We start from the raw sequence: 26,889 nt of genomic DNA on the forward strand, positions 1-26,889 counted from the left end.
CCTTGCAAGTCTGTCTTATTGACCACTACCCTTCTAATGAACAAAATTACATGGAAAAAAAAAAAAATTCACACTGTGGACTGTTAAACCCATTTCCAGGCTTCCTCTTCCAGAATAAACAAACCTAATTCATTTAAAAATTGCTCACAGTGGATAGGTGCATACATATTTATTTCGATTCTCCTTTTCCAAACTCCTCTCAATTCACCAGTAATACTTTCTGTGTCAGCATAGAGCTTGTCAATACTAGTGAGAAAGTAATGAATAATAATTAATTAATATTAATTTCTTTTGCGCAAAGATTGGTCAAAAGAAGTCACTGCCAGAAGTGCTACCTATAGTTATTCGATCAGTGCTATTATTTGTAAGGCAGCTATTCTCCAGTTTGCATTTGATCTTTTAATTTTACACTATTTTATAATTTTATATTTGTTTTATTTAATTGATTTCTACTTACAATTCACAATTTGGCTTTCTAATCTTGCCCTTAAAAGTGCTTGCACAAAACACATAGACAGCACATGTATTCTTGTAAGTATTCATCAGCAAGAACTGAGACGTTAAGAAGCTGACCCACTGCCTGCACGTCTTCCACACACAGCCATTGCCTTCATTCTTATTTTAATAACATAAGTATTTCATGCTCTGCATCCAAGTCCCACAGGTTGTACTCACTGGCCCCATACAACAGCATAACTTCTCAATTTACATCAAGAAAATGATTAAAAATGGACACAGTGTTCTAAGCGTTAGAATGTGAAGTATGCACAGAATTCCTCTCCTTTTTCTGGAATGAACCTTTCAAATACACACCGCTTCCCAAGGTCATCCACTAACAGCTACAAAAAAGTACGCAGAACATTTGTATGTGTTTTTCCTTGTTCTCTCCCTCACTGCTTTGTTGTTAAAGTAGTATAAAGGTTTAACGCTGCTATAGGTGCCCAACTCTTCAGATTTTTGAGTCAAAATCCATCAGAGAAGTCTGAATAGATACTCGTGCATTAATACAGCTGAGCGCACCACTGGCCAGACTCTAGGAGGGAACTATGAAACATTACTACATTTTATTCTCCAGTCTCTTGATGAACAAGTTGGTTCAGTTAACAAGTGAAAGTAATTTTTCAGGCAGGTGCTTCACTGTAATTAAACTGGACTGGATTTTGCAAACTCCCATTTCCCCTCGTTCTGCAGCAGCCAAACAGCATTCACTCATACTTAAAAGCCGACTTAACGTAGTGAATTTATAACTCTCTTTAATCAAGCCACATTCCTGCTACTTCTTCAGCCTGTATCCTTAGCATGCTCTGTTTGTAGGGCAATAGCAACCATTTCAAAAGTTAACCTTTACTTTTACAGATAAAACCCCAAAAAGTAAGCATTCTTTCCAGAAAGCAAACATGAAAGTCAAGAGACTGTGACTCTATGACTTTTTCAGACAACTGGAAATCTGGTTCAAAGAAAACATCCTAGTGGTGAAAATAAGCATGTGATGATTTTAGCCCTTTTACTCACCTCTACTGCTTGTAAAAACCAATAACCCCATAGTGGGAGAAGCATGTTGGATGCTTCTCAGAGAAACAGTAACATGCTACTTTTTTTTGTGTTACCTGTTTTTTGATTTCGAGAAAGCGAGTCTTTTGAGTTGTCTGTCTGAAGCACCTTCTGCAGTCTGACACCACCCGACCGTAAATTATAACTGGCAGCAGCTATTTCAGCGTTGCTGAGACCAGCAGCGATGGCTCTGTCACAAACGGTAGGCAAAGAGCTTCCACAGGGGTGAACACTGCCTGGAAATCATAAAATAGTTTGGGTTGGAAGGGATCTTAAAGATCATCCAGTTCCAACCTCCCTGCTATGGGCAGGGATGTGTCCCAGTAGATCAGGCTGCCCAAGGCCCATCCAGCCAGGCCTTGAACCCCTCCAGGGATGAGGCAGCCACAGCTTCCTGGGCAAACTGTGGCAGTGTCTCACCACTCTCATGGTGAAGAAATTCTTCCTAGTGTCTAGTCTAAATCTGCCCTTCTCCAGTCTATACTCATCGCCCCTTTGTCCTGTCACCACAAGCCTTTGTAAACAGCCCCTCACACCTTTCCCGGAGCCCCTTCAGCACTGGAAGCTGCTCTAAGGTCTCCCTTCTCTTCTCCAGGCCGTATAACCCCAACTCTCCAGCCCTCACATCACCCTTGCAGTCTCCTCTGGGCCTGCTCCAACAGTTCCATCTCCTTCTTTCGCTGAGGATTCCAGCACTGGACACAGCGCTCTGGACGAGGTCTCCCAGAGGCACCGAGGGGCAGAATCCCCTCCCTCCCTGCTGCCCACGCTGCAGCCCAGGACACGGGTGGTTTCTGGGCTGCGAGCACCGATTAAGTACTGGAGTTTTAATAAAGTGAAGAGTCTTTCCAAGGAAACAACAGAGGATACCTCAGAGGAGCTCGGAAGCGGCACCTTCAGCTCCAGAGCCGCTTTCTTCCTCCACAGCCGCCCTGCGGGGACAGAGGAACCTTTAGGTGCGAGGGTGCGGCGGCCCCGCCCCGGCCGCCTCACGCTGCCTCCCCCCGCCCCCCTCCCCCCGCGTGAGGCGGGAACGGCGCGAGGCGCGTCACGTGACCGGGCAGGCGGGTGGGGCCTGGCGGGAGCGCTGCCTCAGGGAGAGGGGCGGGGGATGAGCCCTCACAGAAAGCTGATCGTGGTCTGTTCCTCTCCAGAGTCATTCTGACGTTCCTATGAGCTCCCCAGCAGCCCGAGCCCTCGCTAACGGGGAGCTGGCCCCGGCCCTGCCCTCGCCTCGGGGATGGGGAGAGGCTGCAGGCAGAGGGGGAGCAGAGAGACCCCTGCCCGGCACAGACCAGGCTGGACACGAGCCCCGTCTGGAAGAAACCACGCTGCCAGAGGGACATTTAACGTCCAAAGAACACAATTACTTAGATGAAACTTAGCTCTGCTTCAGCTTAAATCACAATATGCCCCTTTAGCTACAGCTTGTATCAGCACTGTGCTGCGTTTCTCCTCACAGCAAAGCTGAAAGGTCCCATAGCACCCCTCTCTCTGAAAAGCGCTAGGAATTGGTTTTCTCCCTTGGAATTTCACCGATTTGCAGTAAAATTATAATGAAATTTGTAATGAGCGGCTGGCGGGGCTGAGCTAGTTGTGGCAGAGCAGGAAAAAAAAAAAAAGGAGTACGATCGGTCACCATCTACCAACAGCAATCCTACCTCGGGCCCGCGTGCTCCCTCAGCACCTGGGATCCTCCTCCCACCACGCGGGCACCGTTTGATGGTGTGAACGCACTTCAGCCGCAGCCACCCTTGGATTATTTTGCAGTTACATCGCGCATTTTCCTCTGGTAGAGCCTTAACTGAAAAATGGACGCAATACAAAGAACTGCAAGATTGAAACGGCTGCCGCTCCCCTGTGCGATACGCACCGTCTCGGGGCAGCCAGTCCGCGTGTCGCTCTGTGAGGCAGTTACACAGCTCACGCAGATTTCTGCAACACCATTATATCTTTGCCCTCTGTTAAGTTTTAGTAAGGATTTCCCTTAGGGGGTTGATACTTGTACTCGATTTGCAAGAAACTCTGGAAGAACAAAAATCAGCCAAATAGGAAATAAATCGTGTCTCATACATTCATCTTGAATTACTTTATTTTTCACAATAATAAAAAATAAATTAGTCATAAACAAAAATAGTTAACATTTTTTCATCAGAGAAAATGTATACAATATGAAAAAGATGCTGTACAGTTCTGGTTCAGGTGCATTGCCACGGATACATATTCCTGAACGAGTCAGAAAGCAATTTGCCTATACTCTTCCCCCTTTAATTCACTCAAGGAACTGGCTAATCAGAAAGTGTAGAAAATTGTATTATGGATTTACAGTATGACACATATACAAAAATATATATGTAATACCTGTGCTACAAAATTCCCTAAAAAGCTGGGTTAGTATAATGAAAGAGCTGGACAAAATTTGAGTGGTATATGTAAATAAATACATATTAGGTCCCTTTTGATAAAAAAGAATCTGCCTATTCTAAATATTTGAAATATTTTGGTGCAGTGGCTTGTTCCATAGACACAGCTCAGAATTACATATTTCCCATAGACATCTTGTATTTACAAATAACAAAATAAGTTATAATAAAGTATATCCTTCTGCCAAAATCAATTATGAGGGTCAAGTAGACAATTTTATACATATTAAAAAAGTTAGGCATTCTTTTGTCTCCTATAGTGTCAGGTTTCATGATCCATACAGTTAAGGCTCCAGTCCTTCCTGATCCTCTATGTAGATCCTGAGTGACTGTGATGGGGCTTTGTGAGCTTGTATGTACCCAAGCCCTGCCAGGGCCACTGGTCTCCAGAGAGAGACACAAACAGAGCATGGATAAAACAGTTCAGGGCAAGCAGCAATTGCAGACTTTTACTGGGAGGCCAGTGACTTCTCAAAATTAAGCTCTCCTCCTCTCCAGGTATAGCTGTAGTGATCTATAAGCCATTCGAGTAAATGGGAATATAGAAGATCGGGAATTCCAATTCTGGTTGCTAAAATCTGAGAAGCAAAGAGCTGAGCTCTGCGAGTTCTTTTAAATGGAATCTGCTCCTTTTCACCAGGTCTGAATTTCACCCACATACTTGAGATATTATAATGATGACATGTTTGTTTTAAAATATACTGAAAATGCTTAGTGGATGATTTTTCATTTCTGATAGAGAAATCATTATTTTACTCCATTTTCTAAACAACAGCTAATGTATCCCCCCCCCCAACATATTCTGTAAGCTTAGGAATAAAGGAAGCTTACTTTCAGTGTTCAAAATTTCATGTTTTGCATTCCAACTAGAGACGTGCACATAAATTATCCGCCCAATACACAGAACTGCTCTTAAAGAAGTCACACACTAAGTGTATTTAAGTTCTCTCCAACACTGTGAGGTTTTTTCTGTGTAACAGGACTGAACTGTGACCTGCACCATATTGTCGTAAAAGTGGGATCTAACCGACAACATTGCTTTATCCATACTGAAAGGTCTCTGTAAGTATTGGGGGAAAAAAGAAAACGGATTAATCATGTAAAGAGGAAGACGCTAGTTCCCTGTTCAGGGATCCTTAGGTAGCCCTGTGTCGAGTCAGTGAGCATAGACTACAGCTGGGCTGCAAGGCTTGCAAGAACACCTGTGTCTCCTTCATTGCACTCCCCTGCCTGCTAACAAGCCCTTCCCTGATTCAGAGCTCTGGGGACTGAAGGTCAGACACACTAAAGCAAGTATAACTGTGTCTCATTGCTGGCCGAGTCAGGCACAGGGTTATTCCCACAGGAGGAACCCTCATGCTCCCACAGCACCTTCTTCAGTTCCTCAGCTCGCGAAAGGAAGGGAGAACTCCATGAGTTCAGTGCTGCTAGGAAGTGTTCTTAAACTTGCATGCAACTGCTATATACAAGCAGTTCTACCTACCTATGCTTGGATCTGACATCATGCAGGAGCTAGTAAATACTGGGGGACCATTCATAACTTTAGAGACCAACTGCACTAGCAGCCCTCATCTCCAGAAGAAAACTGCTCAGAGACACAGAGCCCACTCTAGACACAGCCAATTCTGGCCAGCTGCGTGTCTGCAAGACATGAAAGCTCTAGGCTGATTTTACCCCTAGAGGCAGCTGTACTGCTTAGACTCCTTAAATGAACAATCTACAGCAGTCTTCTACACTTACTCTGGTCTTTATGGACTGTGTAAGGTGAAAATCTTTAAGGCAAGGAAGTTTTTTTTCTACCATCCTGCAGGATTTTGACCAATGTTAAAATATCAGAAAAAAGCAATTAAAGCAATCAGTCTCAGAGCCTGCATAATTTCTTACTTAGAGTGGTTGAACTTTACTGTGTTCATTAAGGCCACCTCTGAATTACAGTTAAGAGTAAAATCAGGCCCTCTGCCTGCGTCATCCTGAATTGGTGCATTGCTTTATTGAAGCAAAGAGTTGCTTCAGTCACAATTTCAAAAGTGCACTTTGTGTGATGGTGAAATCTTAGTGTAGCTCTTACTTTGTGTAGATAATATTAGTCAAATATAATATAATCAAATATCAAATGATAATATAATCAAAGTGCTGAAAAGAAGGGTTCATTAGTTCATTTTGCAGGAACAACTATTTTGATTATGCTGACCCACAAAAAAATTGATAAATTATTAAGTTCAGCAACATTCTGGCAGCCTCCTTATCATTAGATGTTTAATGAGGTGAAACAATCTTTTTTTGTTTTATCTGGTACACCTGAAAACTGTCATTTTACTAAAAAATAAAAACAGAAGTAGTACAATTTGTATAACCATAACTCATTGCATTCAGCTCACAAAGCTGCATACCTTAGGAATAATACAAGGTTATAAAGCTATGTGTATGTACACGTTCTTTGATATTTAGCTCCCATAAACTCTTTACTTCAGTGGCAGCTCAATGGAGCCTACAAGACGGTAATCTTTGTAAAATTACCCAATGGCAATATATTTCACAGCAAAATAACATATTTTATAAAAGACCAGGATCACCTGTCTATGTGCTGACTTGCTGACTGTCTCAGAGCCAAAAGTGTGTGCAAGCAGATTATTTCCTGTGAACTGACTGCAAACCTGATTACCTCTCTGTATTTCATTCGCCTTGTGGTTTTCAGAAAGCCTTTCTATGGAACAGGTATTTGCCTCAAGCTGACAGGATACACTTCCTTGGGAGAAAAGAGACAACAGCAAAAATTATATACTGTGTGTCAAGTTTTGCTGCAAAGAGATATCCAGATGAAAATCTGTATTTACCAATACTGGATTCCAGAGCTACTTATGCTGCACTTCTTCCATATCGTTCTTTGGTCAAGAATATAAGGCATACAATATCATCACAAATCTGTAAGCCACCTGCATGGGTAAATCTTCATAATACAAGGGAATAGGACTGCAAAAGATTCACAAACTCAAATGAAAGCTTTTCTCATTAGCGTTTGTGTTTCTAACAGCTTCATATCGATTGATTACATTGAAAAAGCCCATATCAAAATGTACAGAAACAGCCAAGGACATTATTGGTTTATAGTCAGGAAGAGTAACTTTCTGTTTTAGGGGAGTTACTCAGACAACGGGCATCTTAGAAGTAGAAACAGAGCTGGGTATCACTGATTTACAAGCAATGTGCCATAATAAACAGCTGAATAAACAGAGATGTTTATTTTTTCCCTCAGCCTTATTTACACATTTGAAAGAACTCTCAGGCAAAGGCTAGAGAATGTGCAGATAATGCAAAAACTTTCATCTGCACTGCCTAGCACATTCTCTGTGCCTTTAGTAAGTCCCAAGACTGAGCACAGTGACTTCAGAAATGAAAAATCACCAACTAAATTCAGCTTTAAGTCTGGAGCCATCCTTGAGCAGTAGAAAAGGAGTGATATGAATAGATCTGCTGGATGAAACATTGACTGAAAAAAGACAAGGATGTTGTAATATCTGATCAAACCCTGAAGAATGTCAACAGCTAAGATGTCCTTTTTGCAGATCCTCAGCTACTGCACTCATCCTGCTGCCCGATAGTGTAAAGCGCAGTGGCCTGCGTCCTTTGGTGGCTATTTCAGAAACTGGTGACTAGGTCTGGACAAAGTACTTTGGTATGGTAGTTGTTAGGCAATAGTGCAGAGACGAGGCATTAGGCAAGACACCAGTTCACTGAAATAACTGCCTTCCAGAAGAGAGACCTTGCCACTGCAAACGGTCTCTTTTTTCATACCAGCAAAGGCTTTTCACCTTTCTGGTAAACCTGTCTCACTGACAGTTGCAGTTGTTAAAGGCTTACAGGGTAGACACTAGTGGCACTCTGGTAGGTAATGTATTTTAAAATCCATACAAAGTTAGGAAAGTGTAAATTCAAGAGTTTATAAATTAAATATAAAGGCACTTTTTGGCAGTCAAGTGTATATATGTATTTGCTGCCTGAGGACAGGAAGTTAGTTAAAAGAACAACTGAGAGAGCTTAACGATGACTCTAATTTATTATGAACGGACTGAAGTATTTAGAAATATGTGTTACGAGTGCTAAGCAACTGATGATAAATCAGTCTTCAAGGGTCTGGTTTTTTGTGAAGTAATTTTTCTTATGTGCATGTTTCATTGATTTGGTTGTCTAAGGCAGTCCAAAATACCAAGTAAGTGTAAGCACTCAGAAAATAATGCAGCAGTTGCATCCATACCGGTCAAATATCTCTAGTAATTGCCTGTGATTGATTTAATTTTCATTCATTTCACAATACTAAAGCTGGTATGCTCTTTAAATAATTATCCGATGAGCAGGTGCAAAGAATAGTATCGTTAAAAATTAATGTTTTAAAAAGATCACAGTTTTACAACAAACATTTTAAAAAAGATAACTGCAAAATAACGGTAACTGAAAGGGCGTGAGATTTAACCATGGTCTTGATGTAGTCAGCAATACAGAAGATCCGTTTCTAAGAGGCTAAAACCTGCTGCAGTCAAACCAGTAACACTGCTCAAGCTCCATCTGAAGACTGACATTGCTGCTTTGAGGAGGGTCTGTGTTATCTGCGTCCTAGAAACCCCGACTGTCTGTTTGCCACACGCGTACAGGACGCGCAACAGGCTGTTTTGTAATAGGTGTAGACACAGAGCCGAGCCTGAACCACCACATTGCAATTGTAGTATTTATCTTTGCAGTTCTCATCTGTGGAGAAAAAGGAAGAGAGAAGAAACTGAAGAAAACAAATAACTAATCTGCTTCCTTTTATCATGTAAAATCCCTTGGACCTGTATTTAAATGTTTGTTCCCAGGTTAAAATAAGCTCCCTAAATAAGTTTGATGGTTCAAGATTTTCTACATTTAAGATAAACAAAACTGTGGAAGAAATGTACCTATGTTGCGGAGCTTTTTGGAAGGGTTACATTGCTTTTTTAAATACCAAATTTGTCTTGAATCAAGATGATAAGAAGATTTCTATCACAAAACACTAACAGCAGATGTAAAAATGAGCAATTAGGTAAAATACTGTTTTAAATAAAGAAATTGTAATAACACAAATACAATAATTTTTAATGTTTTCATTTTTTATATAGTAATCTTAAATCACGTTGAATAATTCTCAGCTGAAAACTGTTATTTTAGTTTAAACTCAAAGCATCTGCATCTTCCATTCCCCAGTCATCCTCGTAACTATTCAAGTCAAGTCTGTATGAGATGAATGACCAATTCAAATACCAAAGTATGCGTATATGTATATTCACTATATATAAAATAAAATTGATGAACTGCCCTTAATGTCTTAGTTTAATGTTTGTGGTTCTTCTAGAACCAGATACCAAGTAGAGTATATCATATGTGGTCCTTTTTTTAGTTTTGGAGACTCTACCTAGAGGAACAATTGAGAATGCAAGGAAGCTGCATAAAATCCCTCTTCATGTACCATTTTCACAGAAGAAGATTTCTCACATTCTCAGCGACTTCAAAAGTAAGCCAGTTTCTTACATGTTACAAGGAAAATGTTTTCAATCAGAAATGAAAACCTACTTTTACACAATAGAAAAGAGCTGTATTTTGTGTAAAAAGACACCCTTAAGCGTGATAAAGAAAATATACTCTAAAACCTCTGAAAGATCATGAAATATTTCCTCCACTAGATGGAGTTCCCTAGTTAAAACACAAGCTTCCCCATCCGTACCTATTTCAGGAATACAATCTTGTGTGTTACACGGTTCTTTTTCTTCAGGTTTGAGCTGTGGATCACACTGAGCACTGGCTGTCATGTCATCTGATAGACATCGTACCTCTCGAACCCGAAATCCGCCTTCACAGGACTTGGAACACTGAAACACAAAAGCTGAGGTTCGTGAAGACCATAGGAGAAATGCAGAAAGAAAAAAATGGGAACCTTGAAGCCGGACCCAGGTATCACTGTAGCCTTTCATTAAACTTCACCACGTCTGTTGGGGTGTTTTTCTTCTCTAACTACAAGGTCCTTAACATACAGGTGGAATTTCCTTAAAGGTTCAAGAACATTTTTGACCACAAGAACTGGACACCTAAACACAGTAGACACTATGCAACTGAAACCTAGTACAGGGGCTTTGAATCAGCTACTCTGCTCCCAGCTAACTCCATAATCCTTTCTGTTTAGGTCTAACAGTCAGAAATACCACTTAGTCCGTTGATAACAGTAACAATTTCTTCACAGAAAGGGTCATTGGGAACTGGAACAGGCTGCCCAGGGAGGTGGTTGATTCACCTTCCCTGGAGGGGTTTAAGGCACGGGTGGACGAGGTGCTAAGGGGAATGGTTTAGTGTTTGATAGGAATGGTTGGACTCGATGATCCGGTGGGTCTCTTCCAACCTGGTTGTTCTATGATTCTATGATAATACTAGAAGGAGAATTGAAAAAAGCTTCAAATATGATCTTGTAAACCTCAGCTGGCATACGGATTTGCTCCTACAGTGAAGATGGCCACAAAGGCTTAGCCCTTCAAAAATTTTTAAGCATCACTTCTTAGCAAGTAAGCACTTAAACAGTAACTAGGGATCTCTAAATACCTATCAGATTCCGAGTCTTAACGCCTTCTTTCTTCTGTGCCTCCCAAAGACAGCATGTATTTTCACTTTCAGAAGGCATCTAGCTGCTGCATTCTAGACATGCAGACAGCTGTATCTCTTGTGGCTACACACTGGCATGTTCACATTAAAAAATGAGTTTGCTTATGGGTTTTCTACAGGGAGGCTCTTCATTCTAAACTAAAAGCTCAGTAAAGAATCTGTAGAATTTCCATCAACATCTGCACAGTGACATGAACCAACGCCGTAAAACAGGACGATCTGCAGAAGTAGAGATCAGTGATGAAAAGACAACTAGGCAGGGCTTCCTCCTGGTCAAGATACTTCCTAAGCTACCTAAGCTCCACTGGGTACTAAAGAGCATGTTTCTTTGTAGTATCGCTCCCGTGCAAGATGAAGTCAATTTCACGATCAATGGAAAAAGATTTATTATATCAAAGAAAACTAGAAATAGAAAAGCGTAATAGACTTACTGTGCTCCATTCTGTATGAAACCACTTAGATCCACAGGGTTTGAGGTAGCAGGATTGCTGGCTGGGAGGTTTTTCCAAATATGAGCATTCATAGGGGTTCAGAACATCAAAATTACCTTCTGTTTTCCTAACACAAATAACTTCTCTCTGTTGAGTTCCACTGCCACATTCACTCGAGCACTGTTTCAGAAAACAGGAGAAAAAACAAAGGTGGAATTTGTTATTCTACTTATGTTCTTCAACTTGTTTCCAAAGTAACGTCTTTCTCCCCATTATTTCTTTCTGAAATAAAAACAATACACACACACTTGCATGTTAAATTAATAATATACAGTGTTTTGCTTATTCACTGTTCTTGGATGTATACCTAAACACTAACATCCAAACTCCATTTCCTTAATTCTATACATTCTTTCCTCAGTAAAATGAACTTAACGGCATCCTTCCTTCCATCACTGACATATGTATGACTCAAAGAGAAAGGAAAAGGGTAAAGTATTCCTTAAGTTCCCGTGGTAGGGTTTTATCACTCAGAACCAGAACAGCAGCCTAGATAAACCTTGGGTTATTATTGTTATTTGTTTGCAGTACTAACACAGAATCCAGCAGTCCCAGGTAGGAACCAAGACTAGAAAATGCTAAAGGATACAGTAACTACTTAATTCATCAAGTGAGTACTGACTATAAGCATCAGGTATTACTTATTTAATATTTCATCTTAAAAACGGTTACAGCAGTTAAAACTATACTTCTGTGAATTTTTATTCCACGTGGTACCACAGGCTGAAAACACATTTCTCATTATTTTTATGAGGAAAAAGACATATGACTTGAGTGTGCTTTCAGAGAAGCCTAGAAGTGTAGTTTTACCTGTAGCTACGAAAGAACCTGGTATTTATTTTTGTAATAAAAAGAGAAGCATAACTTGCTTTCTCCATAAACAGTGTTAGTGCTTCTTGCTGAAGCAGGATTGTATGCCCCGCGCTGAACCTTTGAGGGTTAGAAGGTTAGAGCACAGCTTTGCAGCTTTACAATTCCCCACATTCTGTGTGGTTTTTAGAAAATGCCTTTTTCTGCCAGGGTGTTCTTTTCATGTTTGCATGTATCTATGCGTTGCAGTGTTGGTTCCAGTTCTGAAAAGCAAATTTGACTCTCGTGGACTCTTACCGCCTGCTTAAAGGTTAAATACACACACAAAACTGTTCCTGGCACTTGTAAAAAGGTTTTCAGATGATGATTCCAGCAACATATTAGTTTCTACTTTGTGTAAAGGACTATGGTTTTCAAAGGCTTTTTCTAGTCTAAACCAATCAAACGTTATTAAAAGTGGGGATTTTGTTTATATTTTGGGTGGAACTTCTGATCCCTTTACCAGATACCCACAAAACCCTTGAGCTGAATGAAGAACCATGAGATGAATGCACCCAAGTAAATTCCACAGGCTGTAACTTTACTGCCCTTTCTTTAACACTGAACATCTCTCTTTTAATGGTTTCTCCAAAAGATTATATCTTCACATTCAGCTGTAGGTCTAGCGGAGGGTAATGTGGAAGGTCATACATGAATGTTCCTCCTGCCTGGCTGCCTGTTTTCATTTTGGTGTTTAGAAGCCAGGATTTGGCTGGTACAATTGATGTCAAACACTTCTTTCAGGTAACATACAGCAAAGACCTTGTGCCCTTGGTACACGTCAACAAATTCTCTCTCATGCAAAGGAAGAAGGTGAATTAGCTTAAAAGAACAAGAAATTGTAGAAACTTTCTTATTTACAACAGAATGGGGTGAGTTAGGATGACCTTAGTGAAGACCTCTCTGTGCTAGCAAGAGTGGATACAGAGCTCCTATTCACCTCCCTGGTGTGGGGCAAGTAACAAGGCCCTGTTATAAAAACTGCAGCTAGGGTAAGTTTTAAATCTGAATTTGTTATTGCTCTATACAGTGCAAATAATTGCCACTTACACTTCAAAGCATTAGCATAGAAGTAGCCCTGTAATCTCCATCACAGCTGTACCAGTTTAATATCCAACTCCTTATCACCTGGAAGGATCTTGGAATCTGAAATGCAGTGAGTTAACAGCACAGCCAAGAGTCTTTTCCCTAAAAACTCGATGAAGTGCTGGTGTCAGCTGTCTGAAAAACTCTCTAGGCTATGTGAGAGCCTGCACCAAGGGACAAACGTCTGGGCACCAGCTGACAGCTGCCGAAATGCCTTTGTTCCTGACAGCAGAAATGCTCACTTAGAATGAGAACTGCTGAAATGTGCATCAAGGGAAGAATTTACCTTGAGGAAAGAGCATCAGGATGCAGACCGCTAACTAAACTCTGTTCTTTTCAGCACAATACTGAAGCTAACTTTTGGGTTTAGCTATCTGTTTTTTTATTTTATTTATCTTCTGGACATTTCTTTTAGATATACAGGTGTATATATATAGATATATAAATATATATCCCTGTGGGTATGCATGATCACAAAGGCTCTACTCTAGAACGCTTTAGCATTCACCTGAATATACTAAGCAGCCTTCTGTTTATAAATACATTTTCATTTTACAAATACACTGGGTCAGTAGATGAGAAATAGAAACTAATGTACATCGGAAGAGAAGAACAAAGTCTTACTTTTATCAAAGTGAAAACACAGCAGGTGCTGAAAAGTATTGAACATCGACTCGGCAAAATACAGAAAATAATTCCAAATATTCCACAGAGATGTAGAAATACCTTAGGTCACACATGGTCATTGCAGAAAACTACACTTTTTAATTAAAATACCAGCAGAAAACAAATAGGTATGTTAGCTGTAGAGCTCACCTGTGTCCAGCCCCCGGCAAACCATTCCACTTTACCAGCACAGGGCCCGTTATTACAGGCAGTTGTCTCAGAGGGTCTGTTGTTGCCACAGCCTTCCAGCGGCAAACTGCTGACGTGGTTGGTCATACAAACCACCGATCGCGTCCGGACTCCGTCGCCACACTCGGCAGAACACTGGGGAGCAGAAGACAGAGAACGTTCACTCACCCGCCCTCCGGACAGCCCAACGGAATGAGGAGAAGCAACAATCACAAAAAAGAAACTAATTGACACAAAGTCGATTATTTTTACTTGTAAAATAGGAACTAAACCCATTTCAAACAGGGCACTGCTAGGTAAGCTGACTAGTTAGCATAGCCCCGGTTAAAGTTGCCTTTCAAACCCACTGTACAGAACTGTATTTTGTAGCTGTTAATATTTTATCCTCGGCAAGTATGTTCAACTACACTATGCATGGAGAACTATGCTTATACTCTGCAAACACTTTCTTATTTCTAAGTAATTTTCATTTGACAATCTAATTTGCTTTTCTGCTTTGCAAACCAGAGCTGGGAACAAGTTTAGTCTATAAAGTCATCTGGAAAACCTCCATAGTCTTATGTTTTAAATAATTATACATGAACATATCAAATAACAAAGGAAATACCGAATGGGAAGGCACAGGGTTGTCCCGCCCTCTACTCTTAAGATTTTACTACAGATTAACTACCCTCAAAGGATTTACAAAGCAAACTTAAACTTGAATGTTTCTGCGTTAAGTATTTGGTTTTTCATGTTTTTTTGTTCCTTTCATTAAAAATCTTCCGTGTAAAAAGGCATGATTTCCAAAGCCCAAGGCAGGGAGTAGTAAGCATTTGGATAATGCATCTTCTTCCTTTGGTTTTCACAACTCACACACCCACCACTTTCAATTCTGTGCCATTGATTTGTTGCATTAATACCTAGTAACTTCCATAACCTAACGCCGTACGACACAAGGAACTTCCACAAGTTGCAGTTTCTCTGTTCTGGTCCTATTATTAAAGATATTTTGTTTCACTGTCTTGTTTTAGTTGGCAGAAATTCCCCTGAAACCTTAGTCTGTGGAACACCCTCCCTAGTTTTACAGAGTCTGCCATTTCTCCTCTTCCTGAGGTCTTTTCCTCAAGAATTCAGTTTCAGAAGCTTTCCATTCCCATTAAAAAACTAAAAATAAACCCCCCATATCCCGTGCTCTGATAGTTGTCAGAAAACAACTCTAACAGCAGCCCAGGACACTAGGGCTGGCTCTCGCCAACTTGGACGGCCGCAAGTGGAAGTTTGAGCTCTCGTCAGAGCCACGGGGCACGCAGAGCCAAGAAGCCCTTCACAGCGCCAGTTCCCCTCCAGTACCGTGCTCCGTGCCCTCCCGGGGGGCAACAGACCCCAGGGAAGAGGCAGCAGATCTGCCCGAACCGGCGAGTCCTTTCACCCAGGTCTGGGCAGCATCGCTCACCTTAGTTACATTTTCACGTTTTTAACTGACAACCAATTGAGTTTTCCGTCCCCATTTGTGTGGGATTTCTGTCTACCACACTTGTCACCTTAATCGTTCCCCACAAGATAATAAAAATTTTTATGAATCAACCTCCTGATGTTACACCACTGTGAAAAATAAAGATCTATGCTTGAAATACGTGTATGAAACTCCTTAATGTTATTTGACCTACTCTGAGAAAATCCTTTACAGAAGGGATTTTAGAAGGATTATGTAACCTTTGTTTTCCCAATAATAAACTAAGAATTGTATTTCAAAAGCTCGTTCCCGCTGCTGTTCCAAGACTGGAGGCAGATTTTCAAAGCACATAAAACTGTTGAGAGCAGCCTTGATTTCTTTAAAACAAACCAAAGCAAAAAAAGTAAAGAAAGGGGTGGGTAGTTAGAAATATCCTTACGTATCGCCAAGACACTCTCTAATATCTGGATTTAAATGATTTCCCTTTCGAGTGCGCGTATGCATAGGGTAGGTGCTGTATCACAAGTCAAACTGTCCCTGTATTTAGTTTAGCAGATTTATGGTATTGTTCCAAGGTAACAACAGTTTTGAAATAGCTCTGGATGGATCAGGGTTGCTTCTACATTCGCACCGTTATTTTCTTTCTATGTAGTTGGTAACACCGTGGGTGCTAAGACATTACTAATGCTCTCGTAAGTCAGTAACATCAGGGAAACGATTTCTGCGCTTCTCTGGCTCATTGAGCATCACTTGCCCTGTGAGCTGGACGACCTCCCCCTGCCTCGTTAACGGAGCTGCCCTAGGAGCGGCTGGCTGTACCGACCCCGGCTACTGGCCCTAGACCTGAGCTGTGGGTTGATTTCCCACCTTGACCTTGGACCCGCCTCACCAGCATCCGACCTTGCCTGAAACCCTGGACTCTGGTTTGCCCTGCTGCCACCTCCCAGCCGAGCTCGCCCTGCTGACCCAACCGCGATACCTGGCCCCTAGCTGGCAAGACTTATATATGCTGATTTTCATCTAAAACAGCTGAAGTGCGGCAAAGAGGGGTCAACTCCAGAGAAGAAAACAGAAATCTCTGTAGGTCTTGGCCACCCTTCGATCGACGTCTCCTTCCAAACTCTCCTGGCCATATGTTTCATTGCAAATCATGAAGTGAGTTACAAATCCATTCATAAGGAATGCAAAACTTGTATTTCTATATGATTCCCACAAGAAATCAGTGGAAAGAGGTATTCTATCTTGTTTTCATTATATACTGAAAACAAATAAACAGCGGTAATAAAAAATAGCAAAATGCCTGCACAAGCTCCATGGTGGTTTCTTTTCCTTTGTTATTTCCCAGGATCCAGGAGATTTTACCTGAGCTATCCAGATTTAAATAAAAAACAGTGAAAGGAGTGTGACCTACAATATTGACTGGTGGTTCTACATCTGACGGGTCAACAAACTCACTTGCACCTGTTAGGTAATGCTTTAGGATTGTGAGGAATAAAGGGCTGATTTTTATGAAGCTACTCCAGTTCTCTAATGGAAGATATTACAGAAGCATCGCTGTTACACCTTTTTATCAAGAGTGAAAGCCAGAGCATGTATTTGATCTGTTTGGATTTTGTTCCCTGATGTGCAGCATTTTTCCTTTCTTCCCAAGATTTTATTTTGGCTTCAGAACCTCATTAACATCTAAGAACTGTTTGTATTTTGGCTTCTTTTCTAAGTATGCTCTAAACAAAATGAGAAACAAATGAACAGAGGGGGTGGCAATGAGGAATAAACAAAAATGCAAGAGGGGAATGCTCCGGTTAACTGGAAGGAAACACTGGTGAGTCCCCCATTGCTGTAAATCAGGAGAATGCAGTTTCCCACTTCTGACCCACAGGAGAAGTAAACTTGCCAGCAATTAGAGCCGTCAAAGAATCAGTCATGTGGAATGTTTGCAAGAATCTCATCTGCTCCCATCAATCCAACTTTGTTGCTAAGTTCAGAACGGTTCAGCAGCTTCACTCTGCTGATTAATGGATGCAGTTTGGTGGAACTCTCCCGCTATAACACCGTGAGACATCTTAAGGAAATTCTGCGACAGGAAAGCTTCTTCCTACAAAACCCCTAAAAATACCACAAGGGTCTGACTTTGCAAAGCTACCGACTCCTCCAATATCCCACTGCCTCCCACGGAGTCGTTGCCACTACACGTCTCTGAGCATCCACATTATAAGTTACATGTCAGCCTTAGAAGATTCTGCATTTCTCTTTGTGAATCAAAGAGATTCTGCTGGCAGAAGTGTTAGTGAATAACACCAACTACAGCAGCGAGCGTTTGGAAGAAATTAATTTGTACACTTATATAAGCTGAGAAGGTAAAAAATCCATTCTTTACTCCCTGACCCTGAAATGCTTGCGGTAAGAAAAAACGTCGCTTTCCACATTACCTGCTTCACTTTCATGTCTCATTTAATACATTTAAATAGGCATAATAACATTCTACGGTCATAACCATCAGCTACAGAAGCTACTTTTAATTCCGCAGAGAACAAGATATCAATGTAGAATAATGTAGAAAACTTCAATACTCAAGCCTCCACTGGAACGTACGTGCTTTATGTGGTGGAACTGCAGCAGCTGGGCCAGCTATTTCGAGGAAGATGTCTTTGAGGGTAGAATGCGTTTTTCTCTGTTACTTGTAAAATATTACTTTAATAGCACTGTACAAAGAACTGCTCTACAAGCTAAAAAAAGGCAATGCAATTTTCCCTACAGCACAAAGTCTGCCATTTGCACTAACACCTCTGCTCTGCCTGGTAGCTTTCGGCCCAGGCTATGCAAGAGCTGCTGAACTCACTCAAGGAATAACAACTGGGAAAAAAGTTCCAATGACAACAATAAAGATTTATTAGCGTGTAATTTTTGTTTCTTTATACAAATCTATTTGAGTTGTCTGGAGGCTGAAAATTTTGCAGGCCTTTAATTGTAGCAAGAGCCTGATCAGCCTTTTTAAAATTATGTGACACACCGTGTACCTGTCCTCCTGTCCCACTTGTGAAGTTCCTCCTCCTCTGCATCTAAAATATGTTGAAAATCTTCCAAGCATCAGAACTCATGCATAACCCATGAGCCAGACATTCCTACCTTTCATAGATACTGCCACAAAATGATCTAAATAATGGATCTGTGAAGTTATGAATAAATTATGTTATTTCCCTGCCAAAACAACCAGTCAAAGACAAGGGGTTTTTACATACTGAAGGCTCAACTTCTCTACAGATGGAATTGCTATTCAAGCATCCACAAGAGGGACCAAAATACCAGGATTTTCTTAGCCCATGTTGTTAAGTCTTCTAACAGAAACATTTAAATATTACTGCTGAACAACAACTCTGAGCCCAATCATGAAACAAGGTAAATCCCTATTGTTTTTTCTTGTTTTCACCTGGAGAATCTCACTCACTGGAATAAAAAGAAAAATACAATCATGTTCACAAAGTACAAAAGCCTGAATCATAGAATGGTTCGGGTTGGAAGGCACCTTAACGATCATCCAGTTCCACCTGCCATGGGCAGAGACACCTCCCACTAGACTTTGCTTGAGTTTATGAAGTTGCTCCCCACTTTTCACAGCTATAGGATAATTGGTTTATGGCTTGAACTTAAATCCAGACAAACTTCCATCCCTCAAAGAAACAGTAGCGAATCCATTACAGTCTAAATCTTGAGAGTCAGGGCTAAGCAAGGCAGAATAATAAATCTCAGCACACTTAATATTTTGGGAAGTTCAGACAGAGAGCCAATTCTCAATCCAGATGTTTGGCCGTGTACCCACATGCTTGCCCTTTCTTATGCATTGTTGTATCTAACACAAACTCCTCTGGGATCATATTTTTTGTTTGTTTGCTCTTGACTGTTTAAGAGACCAAGGATAAACACGGAAAATAGGATCACTCCTCTTATGGGTGCACAGATGCATATTTTTCATTCTGACGCATCTAAGCTGTTTTAGAAGATTTGGCAGCACAAAGATGATGAGAAGCCTTACCCTGTCACTCCACTCTGTAAGGAACCAGCTCTTTGCACAGGGACCCATGTCACAATTCTCAATATCATTTGGCCGCAGCTTCATGTTACATTCCTCATCATCAACAACGTCCCCAAGATTGCTGACACATTTCACATCTCTGGTCCTCTGCCCCACTCCACAAGGCACCGAACACTGTAAGAAAAGGGAGGTTGCATCAGGACTGTATGTAAGAACCGCAGTGGTTTATAAGGGAGCTGGGAATGTACAATTAATTCACTCCTGCCAAGACATCCACAGAAGCTATAGAGCTACTCTAGATTGCTAGGAATAAGGAATAAAAATACATCAATAGTTTTAAAACATGATCTTGGTCTGTAGTATTCTACAGTATAATATGCAGATAGATTTGGAAAATGTAAAATTAAACCCTATCTTCAATGGGCTGCTGCACCTTATCAAAATGATCTGCTGCTATCTGAACAGCAGCCTGACATATCCTGCTTAATTTTGATCTTGCCCTAGGCAGGCATGAAGCAAAACAAACGTAAAGAAACATTTCTGAACCCTTTTTATAAGTAAAGGCTGTCTTCTCCTGCTCAGAGAATGCTGGTAGCTATTGTTACTTTGCCTGAAGATGTAAAGCATCCAGAGCCAGAAGTAAGATGAGAACGTAATTTTTCACCATTAGACGTGAAATGTTTTTATCAGGACTCTCCAAATTCTACTTCACATGGTATTAAAAAAAGCACTGCTCAGAAATCTTGCATACTTCTGTACCCACATGTGTGGGTTTTGTACTATTCAGTCACTGGTTTTCAGCTTCTTTCTGATTACGAATAGTAATCTTTATTGAGCAGGGTTTTCTTGAACTAAGACTGATATATTTCCCACGATTTTCACATTCCACTTCCCTGTTTTAGACAAAACCGAATTTTTTGTTTGATTAATGATACTTGGAAGAAAACTCTTATTTTTTTCTGAGGTCTGCACCAAATGAATCAGTCAGACTTACTGAAGTCCACTCCGTCCTAATCTGCCATTCGCTGCAGATCTTCAGCTGGCAGGTGCTGGTGGTGTCTGGCTTCTCCAGGTGCTGACACCGATACTGCTGAACCGTCAGCGTGCGGTTGGCGTACATCTGCCGGCACAGGATCTGCCGATGCTGCATCCCAAGGCCACACGTTTTGCTGCACTCGGACCACTCCCCTATGTCCCAGCTAAGGAAAAAACAGGACACATTCGTTTTCAGTAAAGATTTCTCTAATACTAATCTTAACAGAACTTGGATGACCCGATTCTGATGCGGGTACAGAATCTTATAAAACAACACTTAAGCCTCTCCCTGCATAACTTAATCCTTTATGAAGACAACATTATATACACACTTGTAACTAATCTACTTGCGGCGGTTGATAATAATGAGCAAGTATACAGGTTGCACATTTCATGGTTTCCAGACATGTTACAAATATTAATTAAGCCAAGAATAGCTGTTTGGGCTTTTTTAAAAGAATGCGTCTATAATATACGTTATTGTTCTAATGACAATTCCCCAAAATTTAAGGTATGCTGCGGGAAATTTTTCCACAGCAAAGGCTCTAAAAAAGGACAATACCACAGAAATCACATCTGGGCATTCATTCACCCCTCAGTAAAGCTGAAATAGCAAATGATAAGCAATGCATAAATAAACTTAATTCTGAAATGAAAACATCCCTAGATATATTTTTCTCATCCAAATTTGACTGTATTTATTTAATCACTTTTGTATGAACACCATTTTCCCCTTTCAGCTTTCATTTCAAGCATGAAGACATACACAAATAAGGGGAGAATCTGAACTGATCACACATTTTATTTCAGAATTCTTGTGGAGATAAAGTGAAATCTCTGTACTCTTTTTAACAAATATTTACATATTGTTGTTTATATTCTTGATATTATCCAGCATAAAGAAATGAAGCTGAATTAATATGACATGTTAGGGGGAAAAAAAGGTGAGAAAGATGCTTGGTGAAAGAAGACATCTCCAAGTAAACAGATTCAGAAGTTCCTGAGTATCTAATATGCACTTTTCCATGGGAAAAGGAGTGGTTACTTGCTGCTCAGAAGAGAACTGAAGAATGTAACTACAAGAGAGATGGAAAATACAGCTGCTGACCTGAAATAAAGTTGCTACAACAGCAATCAGGTTTAAGCCTCTTCTGTTCTTGGTATACATCACAGTGAACTGAACTTTTCTTTTTTTTCTGACCATCTAAAAGAAGCTGCTTACCCAACTGCCACAAGCTCCTGAGGGCAAGTGTCTTTTCAGAAGGAAATCACGCCTGAGCTGGTAGTGTTACTGTGCTGGAAACAAGGACTTCTGAACCCAGTTTCGAGTTAAAGAACTACTAGAACTACTGATTCCAGGAAAGGGAGATGATGTTTATAATACTATCAGCGTAATCTCATCTCAAACACAACACCATGGAATGAAAAGGTGGGCACTGCCCCAAAGCAGGTGATAGAGCCTACGGAGCCTCTTCTCTGGACAGGTGCATGCACGAGCCTGTCACTTGAAAAAAATGTCCCCACAGAGACACCGCATACAGGGTGCATGACTGAAAAATAACAGCAATTTTGATAAATTACCGCACTCGTGACCAACTTCCCTTCTATCTCCTCTGAATGCTCTTGCTCCCCGTGACAGGGAAGAAGGCCATCAGCAACTCAGCAAAAAAAATCCACTACGCTTTGTGACACGAATGCACAGTCCTTAGGGGTTCAAACTAATTTCCTACTTAGAACAGCCTGTCACGTGCAAAACTTCAACGACATTGGCTTATTTCACTTGATTTAAATTGCAATATCTTACAAAGCTGGACATGGGAAGAGGTTGCAGGCCTCCTCTTCTGGAATGGGTTTGGTGCTGCTGTCGCAGTGACTCTCAGATACCTCCTCGTGAGTGATTCTGTTGACACAGTGGAAAACTGGGTACTGTGACCCTGAAATGAAGAAAAAATTAGGTGATGCATTGCAAAGGACTCTGCAGTATAAGCCATAATGACAGCATCCAACACCAATGTGGAAAGGAAAAGGGTAATTAACAACAGGAAATATAGTCTAAGACCTTCCCAATAAGATCAGAAAACTCTTGACAAAAAGCCAAAAAGCACCAAGGGTGTATCTGACAAAGCTGGAGAGGCCAAATGGAACAATAAAGACTGCGAGGGAATGCTGAGAAAGCAGCTGATACGAAAGCTATCAAGGGTGTGAGAAAGAGCAGCTTGACTTTAAATTCAGAAATATTTCCTTTCAGAGACAAATACCATTTATTTCCCTTCTCATTTACATACTTTGTATTTCATACTTTTAATTTTGTTATTTCTACTGATTTAAATATAAGCACATAATAGTACACGCCTTTTGCTTGTAAAATAACAGAAAACATCAGGTCTAGCGATGCTTTATGCATACAAGAGCTGCTGAGCAGTCAAAGTGCTTTCTCCCTTCACGCTTCTCCTCTCCCATGCCAGAACCTTCCCATGCATCATCTATTTTCTGCGCAGGGTGTGTGAAGCGCTCACCTTTTCCACATGTAGCACTGCACTCAGTTTTTCCAATCTGTTTCCAGTTGTATTCTCTGTTTTGTCTGGGTGGCTGCATGGCGGGCACGTGGTTTTCTGGCTGATGAGGAGGAAATCTTCCTGGCTGAATAACTGGGAAAGTTACAGCTGGCTGTCCAGTGAGAGCATCTGTCTCCCTTCGCAAATCCTCATTCTCGTGGTTTGTACTTTCTGGCATTCCTAACTGACCATTCAAGGGCTCCCCTGATGATGGACAATAACAAAAATGTAAAAGAATGAGCCTCACTTGCAAATATCAGTCCGTTTTCATCCACTCATAATCACAACAGGAGCATCAGTAAACTTAAAATGGCTTTAATCTGTTATGCAGAGACCTCCTAATAGCAACCTGCAAAGATTGTGATTTTTTTGAACCAAGATAACCAAGACTCAGCCAGCAAACACGTTAAAACTTGAAGAATCTCCAAACACACTGTAGAGTTAGTGCACCCGCTGTCAGAACTTCCCAAAGCACTTTTTGTACCGTGCTCTGTCCTCTGTGCCGCCCCATGTCCCAGTGCAGCTGCTCCTTGTTACGAACAGACTGCAAACGCACTTAGACATTTGTCAAGGCAAGTCACAAACATCAGAAGTATAATGAGACCAAACTTGCTTGCAGACTCCCTACTGCCTGCCAGAACTTCACGCCAGCACACAGAGCACAGAGCCACAGCTCAGGCAGGAGCACGAGCTGTCCACGTTCTAGCTTGGGAAAGCAACAGATTAGTGTTCGAGCCTCTCCAGCTGGGAGAGTAACGAGAAGCTGCAAAGGGTTGTTCCAAAGTATTTCAAACTCTGAAGAGAAAAATCATGTCCCATTTCATTTCTGAGACATGCAGCAAAGCCGTGATTAACATTTTAACAACAAAATTGTTATTGAAAGTAGAAATATGTGACCTGATTCCCTGTTCCAGTATAAATGACCCCTGCTAGTATTAATTCACTGAAGTTATCAAATCTATGCAGACTTTTCTTTCAACACATAGGGTGAAATTCTGGGGTTTGCCCATATCAATGGCAGCATTTACATTTCATTTAATGGCATGAATTTCTCCATTAGCTATTGGGTAATAAAATGTGTTTAATAATAGTAAACAGCAGGATTTTACCTGGCCTCCTGTGAGCGAGCAACTGAGGACTAATGACATTGTCTCCTGGGATGATGTACTCATAATGTATGCCTGGGTTAGGCTGCTGATGTATCATCTAAAAAGAGAAACAGCCATACATTCACTTCTTCCACTTGCTATATTGCTAATGCTTAAATATGTACTGGAACTTATCAACTACATAACATTATTTAACAATGGTCAGGATAGAAACAATGGCCAATGACTGGCTCATAAAATGCAACAAAGGGGTATTTGTTTCTGTAAAACATGAGAAAATACAGGTGACTATGCTGGCAAAGGGAGCCAGCCTGTGAAAGCAGAGAAAATCTTTATTGAAACCTTTGAAAATTTACAATCTGACATGCTGGGAGCCAAGATGGGGCTGGGGGCAGATAGCACATACATTTTATTTTGCGTGGACCATCTCACCCATCAGACCGTTCCTTGCAATCCCCTCTGCACCACGCGAGGGAGACTCAGTGATCAACGAGCTAACGTTACTGCCGTTGTGCCATCCTCACCATACGCACCGCTCAATAAAGATGAAGTGAACAGATTCCAAAGGCCTAGATAACACTTGTTAAAGCAGCTGAAGAGCGCCCATGCAACCCTCCTGCATCCTTCCACGTTAATTCTCGACTGAATGAAGTAATGCAAGCGCAGACAGACTCCTGCTGCTTTACAGCCAGCCACAACAACTCTATCAAACTGTTCTTCATGAAACACAGGCAGGAACCACACGCTTTTCTCCTTAAATGTGAAAATGAAGCCAAGCAGTTTCAGAACACTGCTGCACAGGCCCACAGGGGCACAGCTCTGCGAGTCAGTGTCACTCCTGGTGCGCTCAGTTAAGCAGTGAGGCATAATGAGGCCTGAGCAAGAGATGACTTTATGAAAGATTTTAACATCCTAGCAGCACCCTCCATGCCCAGCTGGCTTGTGTTATGTCCCTGCCGAGAGCCTGCGCGTACTCACACTAGAAATGCAGGGAAGCCATCGGCTGCCGATTTCGCTAGTTTTGCTTGGAGTACTTGGTACGGCTTCTACCGAGACTGCTGCTGTAGGAGTCCCAGCTCCAGCAGAAGCCTCAGATTGCACTTTAAGTTAAAGAACCTCTTTTAAAAGAACAAACCAAAAGCAAACAAGCTCAGAGCTTGCACGAGCTCTTTAGTTCTGACAAGCCACGGGCCATAAAGAAAAGCATCACGCTATGCCCACAGCTTTATGGCCCAGCAGAGCACAATTACACTTCAAGGTTTCACTGAATTCATAACACCAATTAACAACAGCTAGGGATTCAGACCTTTATTTTTCCTTGTGTCAAAACTGCTGTTTCCTTGCCAAATACAATAGCTTTTCCTTCAGGTTCTTGTCCCTCAGAGATCATTCCCTTCTCTGAACCATCTCATAGTGCATTGCCAGTAACATTGTTTGTAAGGGTTGGTCCTCCCCGTGTCACTTTGTTATCCAAACCCCACACCCTCGCTGGGTTCGGTCCTCAGAGGAGTGACTTCCGCAGAAGACCCTCCGTGACCTCCCAGCACCAGGACCCTGTGGTTCAGATGGTTCCAGGAACAGCTTTCTAACAGTTCCCATGGTTTTCCCATCATGTTTCTCAAAACAACTGACAGGCAAATTTTATAAAGAGCTTAAATGACGAAGTCCCCTTGAATACATTGCCACAGCTTTCCTGCAGGAACATCTGGAATTACACAAGAGTTTCGCTTTGCTTTAGGGAACCTAAGTCCTTGTAGCAATGTGTGCTTCACACCTGGACAAAACAAGGCATCTCTTTTTATCTTGCTAATTACAACACACTGTAACTTGGAGAGCTTGGAGTGGAAGAAAGACAGCAGGAAAGGAACAGAAAGCCATTTCACACACACAGAATAACCAGGTTGGAAGAGACCCACCGGATCACCGAGTCCAACCGTAAATCGTAAATCCAACCGTAAAAAAAAGATTTGCAGATCTCTTCATTTTTCTACAAGGAGCATAAAGATTGTGAGTATGGATGAAAAGAGGAATCATTCAGGAATCATTCATGATTCAGGAACTACAAGTCAAACTTTGAAAAAGGACATCTGTATCTGTACAGCTACAAATTTCAAACCTGAAGGGAGCCTGTGACACACTGATGATTGATTTTCTTTCATCTAGCACACTATCTATTTTTATCTTCCCACACTATATTGGAAAAGACACTAAACTATCAGCTTATAATGAACTGTAGTATTCTGTATCTACAAGAAACATCTCAGATAAGAGTTCAGTCAAATTAGATGCGGTAATCCATAGATCAGCCACAGAGCAAAACTGATAAAGCTAAGCCCATCATGCCAGCTTTCATTGCAAAAGCAAAAAAAGAAGAGATTAAACCTAAATTAAAACATTAAAATATGATAAATTTAAGCTTAAGGGGTTTTTATGATATTACTTGGGAAATATCTGTTTGATCTCTTTCCTGCTCTTTTTCTCTCTAGTTCATTATGTATTAGGCATCAACCAGCTGACAATAAAAAATTAAGACCGAACTTCAGCTCATGGCATCCTGTAACTACACAAGGGCACGTATATTTTAAAAACATGGAGCTTTCACCGCAGAGCCTAGAAGCCCAACCATTTGATCTTCCAGGCTTTTGCTAGTCTTACGTCGCAATCAATCAGAAATTGTCCAAAAAGAAGTAATGTTTGCATAATTATTATATTGCTTTTTAAAAACACCCTATAGCAGATGGGGTATAACTTTACCAACACCTAACTTTTTCCAGTTGAGCAATCAGGATAGTTACTATTTGTTTTTCCATGAA

The 26,889-nt window shown here is 41.1% G+C and overlaps 1 protein-coding gene across 1 annotated transcript in view; it reads right to left on the bottom strand.

Moving 5' to 3' along the window:
• Positions 1-3,625: 3,625 nt before the first annotated feature.
• THSD4 (thrombospondin type 1 domain containing 4) overlaps positions 3,626-26,889 on the bottom strand; it is a 204,589-nt gene continuing 181,325 nt past the window's right edge. The window contains exons 10-18 of the mRNA XM_069866943.1: positions 24,077-24,173; positions 22,929-23,171; positions 22,217-22,346; positions 20,372-20,576; positions 19,378-19,551; positions 13,874-14,047; positions 11,063-11,242; positions 9,706-9,850; positions 3,626-8,714 (exon numbers count right to left, since the gene is read on the bottom strand). Of these exons, the coding sequence (XP_069723044.1) occupies positions 8,572-8,714; positions 9,706-9,850; positions 11,063-11,242; positions 13,874-14,047; positions 19,378-19,551; positions 20,372-20,576; positions 22,217-22,346; positions 22,929-23,171; positions 24,077-24,173 (1,491 nt within the window). The 3' untranslated portion in view covers positions 3,626-8,571. The remainder of the gene's footprint in view (positions 8,715-9,705; positions 9,851-11,062; positions 11,243-13,873; positions 14,048-19,377; positions 19,552-20,371; positions 20,577-22,216; positions 22,347-22,928; positions 23,172-24,076; positions 24,174-26,889) is intronic.

Source organism: Phaenicophaeus curvirostris, chromosome 12, assembly GCF_032191515.1.
Source record: "Phaenicophaeus curvirostris isolate KB17595 chromosome 12, BPBGC_Pcur_1.0, whole genome shotgun sequence".
Taxonomy (NCBI): Eukaryota; Metazoa; Chordata; class Aves; order Cuculiformes; family Cuculidae; genus Phaenicophaeus; species Phaenicophaeus curvirostris.